This window comes from Plasmodium inui (genome assembly GCF_000524495.1).
Source record: "Plasmodium inui San Antonio 1 unplaced genomic scaffold supercont1.15, whole genome shotgun sequence".
Classification (NCBI taxonomy): domain Eukaryota; phylum Apicomplexa; class Aconoidasida; order Haemosporida; family Plasmodiidae; genus Plasmodium; species Plasmodium inui.
In genome coordinates, this window is record NW_008481849.1 from 137,429 (window position 1) to 143,953 (window position 6,525).

A 6,525-nucleotide genomic window follows, 5' to 3' on the forward strand; every position below is an offset into this window, starting at 1 on the left:
TTTCTTTCCAAAGGATTTCCAAACAGAAAAATGGAACACAGGTGGTCCATATTCGTCTTATCATCTATCATAAAGTTGTTTGAATAAAGATGATCATATTTTTTCGAGTCTAAAATCTTACTTCTACGGAAAGCATTGTAGTAATGTTTGACGGGGCTAACATTGTCTATAATTTTAAAACAGCGAAAATCAACACAGTCCGTATGATCATGGTCATCATTTGTGCACATCTCTGGGTCTTCCGAATTCAATTTAATTGCCAATGCGGAGTATATTCTTTGGAGTTCTTTTACAATATCTGGTTTTTCGGTTTCTGCGGATGTGTCCTTTTCCTCGTTAAAGTTAAAACGCTTATTGGATTCCAAATTTGCGTCATTCGCTGGGTTTGAGAAATGATCTGCGCAATATTTCCCCTGCATTGCCTCATTATTGTCTCCCGCGCTGTGATGCCCCCCCTGTGCCATCTCATCCTCTTTAGATTCGAATTCACACAGATCTATGTCACTGATCATTTTCGAAATGTCCGAAAATTTGTAGCACGTCTTCCGTCTTGCGTGCCCCGTGGATTTAGATTCCACGGAATCTTTCACTGCCACATCTGCGTTTTGAGTTTCCGTTTGCTCTTCATACGATTTCATTATATGTAGTATTGGTATTTCTAACTCTGCATTGTTTTCAGCAACTTTGTTTTTAGTCATCACTTGATCTGTCTTGTTTGTATCCATTTGACACGCATCTCCCCCTTGCGCTATGTCTGTGCCTTTCTCATCATTGTAATAATTAAATACGCACGATTCTTTGCTTATTTGTTTTCGAAATTCGTTAATTTGTTCTTTGTGTATTGCTTCTTTATGATTGCCTGTTATCATATCCCCGTGTGCATGAAAGGAAGATTTTAATTTTTTCCTTTGCCTAACAAAAAGGGTGTTCTTTTTATGAATTTCCTCATTGGTGTTATCCATCTCGTTGACATAGTCCTCAGAATAGGAAGTTTTCATTTTTCTTTGCGACATAGCAGCCTCCTGAGGTAACGATATAATTTCACACGATGCACACTTCTGTTTGTTAAAATTGTTTAGAAATGAAAATGAAAGCAGATCATCTTTGTGCTCCCTCACCGATGGAGAATTCTGTTCATTATGCGTGTTTTCACCTTGTTCTGTTGAAAGGGCACTCATGTTATGATGCTTCTCCCCCGCTAGTGCCTCCGACTTGGAGTGCTTAAGCAGAGCGTCTCGTTCATCTCTGTAGCTGGTGTTATTTATTAGCAGATTTATTTTGCCCATGTTCATGTTAGCCTCACGATTGCTGCCATTTTCAGGAGACAACACCTCATCGAAATGAAAACTTTGTGAGTTTCCCTTCATGTGATCTCTCATTTCGTTTACGTGTAATGACTGGCCTAGTTGCGAACTGTTCTCGTTTAAATACTGTTTTGCACTTAAATCTTTCAGGTTATTAATTAAAATTTCGTCATTCTTTGAGTTTTCTTTCATCAAATGAATGCCATACGTCCTTCCTTCCATAGCTTCATGGTCGAGACTTCCTTTTTCGTTTACTTGCATGTGCTGGATTTGCTCCGAAAAAAGTACCATTTTTCTTCCATTGCGGTCTTTGCCTTTGTAGATGTCATTATCGTTTTCACTTTCACACGTTTTGTCTACCAGAACATTCGGCATAAGAGCAGCATCATCCTTTTCAAAAGAAGAAAATGTGTTTTCTTTATTATGCACGTCATCCGCTTCTTCAACGAGTGTGTCTTCGACAAAACACTTGTCATTGATAGAAACCACCCCTAAGGTGTTCCGATTAGACGGACCCAGTTCCTTCTTTTCTTCGAACCCGTTTGAAGTGCTCTTAGGAAAATTTTCTCCGTTTATTTCCTTCCTCTCTAAGTGATCCATGCTTTGTATTAAATCACCATAATTGGAAAAATTTTCTAGCACATTCGATATGCTGCATTTGTAGTGAGACTTTAGTTTCTCCCTCTGACGCTTAAAGACTTGTTCGTGCTGTTCGAAACTCCTGTTTTTTCTTATAACCTCATTTTCTTTCAATTCCCTTCTTTTCATTTGGTTCCTAGGGTCGTAATTTATTGCGGAGTCGCTAAAATTCCTCTCATACTGTGTAGTGTTCTTAATTTCTGTGTTTATATTTCCAGACAACGTCGCAGCGCTTTCTTCCTGTGTATGTTCCTCGAAATGGACACAAAGAAGGTTTCCTCCTTTTTCCTCCTTTTCTTTGATTTTCATTTTGTCTGCACCGGGCGTATGTTGATTTTCTGAATGCTTTACGCTTGTTCCATTTTCCTCGCCAAGGTCAATTTGGCAATTTTTCCCACTGTCTTTTGAGAACCCTTTTGCCTTTTCTCCGCCACTCGATACGCACGCGATATTACTTATTATTCTTATTTCATAGCGGGGTAAAACTTCCCCTGAAGAGGCCTGGTTGACGCTTTCCTGCACAGGGTTATCCACCTGAGGGTTGTCCACAACAGGCTCATGCAAATCTGCAGATCCCTTTTTGCTAATTTGCCGAGTCTGTTGTTCATTCTCGTTAGTGATTGGTAAAACTGGCTCTCCCTTTTGAGGCTCCACCGATTCGGTTTCTTCTCCATTTTCGTACTCAACTAGGATTGTTCTGTGTCCCTCAGTGTTCTTATTCTCTACCACATTTGCAGTGTCACTTGTTGGATTAATCTTTCCTCTTTGTTCGCCCTTTTTTTTACGAACTGCTTCATCATTTGCCGTTATACTAAATTGGCTATTTTTCCTTGCGTCTACTTCTTCACTGCAAAGTTGCACATTGAGGAAGACTGATATTTCCTTTTTTTCCTTTTTTTCCCTTTTCGCATGTTTTGCATCCTCCATAGCGGGTTCTTCCTTTGATTCTTCTTTAAATGTTACTCCTTTGGAATGTTTTCTTTTCATTTTTACAGCTTCGTCTACATCATCGCACACTTGAACCTCATCTGAAAACATTAATTTTTTCTTTACCTTTTTTACGTTTTTCATCTTAACGTCTTCTAAAATTTCATAGGAGGTATTTTTGCTTCCCGATGTGTCGTCATGTTGGTCTGTTCGGCTGAGCTGCTTCAAAAAAGACATCTCTTTTGTTTCATCACAGATGTCTTTATCGTTTGAGTGGATCCCTTTTGTATATCGATCGCTACCCAGAATGCCTACCTCTTCCCCTCCATTTTTATCAGAACTGTAAACCCTTTCGGACTTGAGAATTTCCCGTGAAGAGCACTCCTCTATTTCGTCAGAAAACATCACGCCTCTTTTCTTCTTATTCTTCCCCTTTTTTCCAAAACAAGCACTGTCGTTGCTGTCATCTCCCTTTATGCGAAGTGGCTCGTCTTCGGCTGTGTCTCCATGTGTATACATCCCCGCACTACTGTCATAATTATTTGACAATTTGAAATCACTTGAGTTTCTCTCTGATACGGAATCATGCCCAGTTCTGTCCTTGGAGTAGCTTTTTGGTATGAGTTCTCCGTTTACGAATTTGAAGTAGGAGCTTCTGCTAATGGAAGAAAATTTTGATTCTCTCTGATTGGCATACTGATTTAAGGACAAAGATCTTCTGTACCCTAGTGCTGCTTCTTCTTGCGGCTCCTCATCGTGACGTTGCAGTTGATAATTATCTTTCCCTTTCTTCCTCTCCCTCTCCCCTTCCTTCTCCTCATCGCTGTCTTCCACTTCGCCAACCTCATCATTGTCGTCAAACGTGTCGATTATATTCCCCAGAGCCTTTCGAATGTCCGAGCTGCTGGAAAAGACGGTCTTTTTCCTGTTCACAATTGTATACTTTCTTAACGGGTTTTTGTAAAACGACTCGTTTCTTTTGCATGCTGATATGTAAGCAAAGGCGGGAGACAGAAAATTACAAAAGAGGCCACAAATTAGACTTGTATAATTGAATGCATCTGAGAAAATCATGCCATTCGAAAATATCCATGCAGATAAAAAGGGAGCGATGCATCCGAAAAAGAAAGCGGCATTATCGGAGCATATGTCTAAATTCATTAAATCATAACGCATGGATATAGAACCCGTGATGACCTTAGGGGCTACAGCGACGAAGTTAAAGAGGTAAAAAACTGAGGTGTTAACTTTTTGAAACGAATTGTTCAGACAAAATATAAGGCCAAATATGAAGTAGAAAATACTGCTCAAAATTACTGTGAGCCACATAGCTTTGGATACATTCACATCATCCGTTATTTCATTTCCCCACGATGGGATGTTACTCACGAACCCGTAAGAATCGATAAAATTGGCGAAGGTTTTTCCCATGCAGTAGCTTTTGATTCCTTCTATCCTGCTTATCATGTAGTACAAATTTGTAAAGAACGTTTTATTCTGTTTCTGCGCTTCTTCTCCCCTGTTAGGGTAATGTGTCCCGCTAAATTTGCCCCCTAGGTGATGGTTCTGTTCTTCCCTTTTGCGCTCCCCCCTCTTGGTGTGTGTCCACTCGGCCCCTTTTCGACTTACAACTCTCCCACTGCTGCTGTTCGGTGAGTAATAAATTTTGTATACCGAAGAAAAATGCTGCAATGAGGCAGAATTTTTGATATTTAATCTGTATGAGCAACTCAACACGGTGAAGTAGAAAATACTATTGCGAAAAATGTATGCCTTCTTTTGGTACAAAGGGTTTAGCGAAAGACAGGAGCAGCTGAATGCTTTGCCTCTTCTGTGTAGTGAACCCATTTGTACACTCTCCCTCTGGAAGTTTCTTAAAACATGATTGCTTCTAATCATAACCACCTTCTCATTTTCGCTAGTTTCTACTGAAAAGGGATTTTTTCCCAAGTTGTCCATAACTGGACACTGATCAAAAAATGGATGAGCTCTACACAACTGCTGATTCTTTGGAACATGATTTATTTCTTTATACTTGCGATAATGTTTCACCAAATCCGTTTCTAAATGAGCCCTATGTAATATTAAATTGTTATACACATCCACTTTGCTCGATGCCCTATTCTGGTCTACATAATCCTGGGAGAGCAGATATATGGTGGAAGAAACGGAGAGATACAGAAATGACGTCATAAAAATCATAAAAACGACATACTGATAATTTATAGTTTCTTCCAACCCTTTGGATGATAAATGTATACATATAATTGCATTAATGATGTAACCTATGGTAACCCCCCCAATGACCACCGTTTCGTAGTGCCCTGTGCTGGAGTAGTAATAACCACTGTACATGGAATCCAAAAGAGACAGAGAGCATTTCGACACCTTTATCTGGGGATATACTTGAAATAAAATTGTACTTCCAAATAATTTAATAATGAAGATGTCTACTATTTTTGATATGATAAGTATGCCACAAATATTATTACATAAATTTCCTAAGTGGTAGAGAAAGGAAACAAATTTATATTTTTCATTGGACATGAAATATTTTATAACTGCACTGTACTCTATTCTCTGCTCGAAATTTTTGTTCTTCGGTATCATCGTCATGGCTCTTAATATCATCAGGCTGCAAAAAACAGCCACTGTACAGACGAAGACGTTTCCGAAAATTACTGGGATCCATCCTACTTCGTCTATTAAGCTTGGAATGTCAAATAGGCCTGCGAAGGTGTGTGAAAGGGACAGAACACTGTATGAGTGGAGATTTCTGGGGGGGGAGGGGTTTTATGAGACCCTTTGGTGTAGCTTTTAGGGAAGCTTATCAATTTGGGTCACTCTGCCCCTCTTTCCGTTTTTCCCCTTTTTGTTGCGAGGCTTCCGCCAGCTGCCACCCAAACCAGACAACCGCCCTCACCATCTCTCAAATTTCTCCTACCTGATCCTATGCTCTGGTTAAATATGTATATGAACGAAGCAAAGGGACCAATTGTTTTGGTGTATTTCCATGTTATGGTACGAAACCTCTTGCGGCTCCTCACAAATTTCTGTTTTCCATTTTTTTTCTTATAATTAAGAAGAGATATATTTCGTAACCATCTTATATTCATTTTCGCAAAGGAACGTGCGAAATGAATTCACGACAGAGAAGGAAAAAAATGGATGGTGGCATCCAACCATTACGGTTAACAGGGGTGTGGCGTATATAAATGTGTGGCCCCCTTGCCTCTACTTCAGAGTGTTGAAGTGGGACTCCCCCGAAGGATGTTCTGCGCGCAGGTTATATGTACATACACGTACACACATATACGCATGTGTGCACACCTATATACGCGCGTGTTTACGTAAATATAGTGACAACTTCGAGCGAAGAGGCAGAGAAAAAAAAAAACAATAAAATAATGCTTACTACGAATGGTGTGGCGCGAAAATGTTACACGTGCATTTTAGTTCGTTCCATTGCATAGTTCTACACATTTTACGCGAACGTAAATAATGGTTACACGGGCAGCTCTCTACACATTATTAATTTAATCCAAAAGTACGCATGAATTGGCTGTTTTGTTGCGCATTCGCAGTTTCCTTCTGTTTCCACTTTTGCGAGGACATTTTTTCATTAACAGAAATGAGAAGTTATTAAAACGTTACA

At 39.6% G+C, this 6,525-nt stretch overlaps 1 protein-coding gene across 1 annotated transcript in view; it reads right to left on the bottom strand.

Annotated features, from left to right (window-relative positions):
* The window catches only part of C922_03500 (hypothetical protein), a gene marked incomplete at both ends in the record, with an annotated part of 8,437 nt that extends 2,451 nt beyond the window's left edge, over positions 1–5,986 (bottom strand). Inside the window, 2 exons of the mRNA XM_008819092.1 lie at positions 25–5,599; positions 5,794–5,986. Of these exons, the coding sequence (XP_008817314.1) occupies positions 25–5,599; positions 5,794–5,986 (5,768 nt within the window). The remainder of the gene's footprint in view (positions 1–24; positions 5,600–5,793) is intronic.
* Between the last annotated feature and the right edge of the window lie 539 nt (positions 5,987–6,525).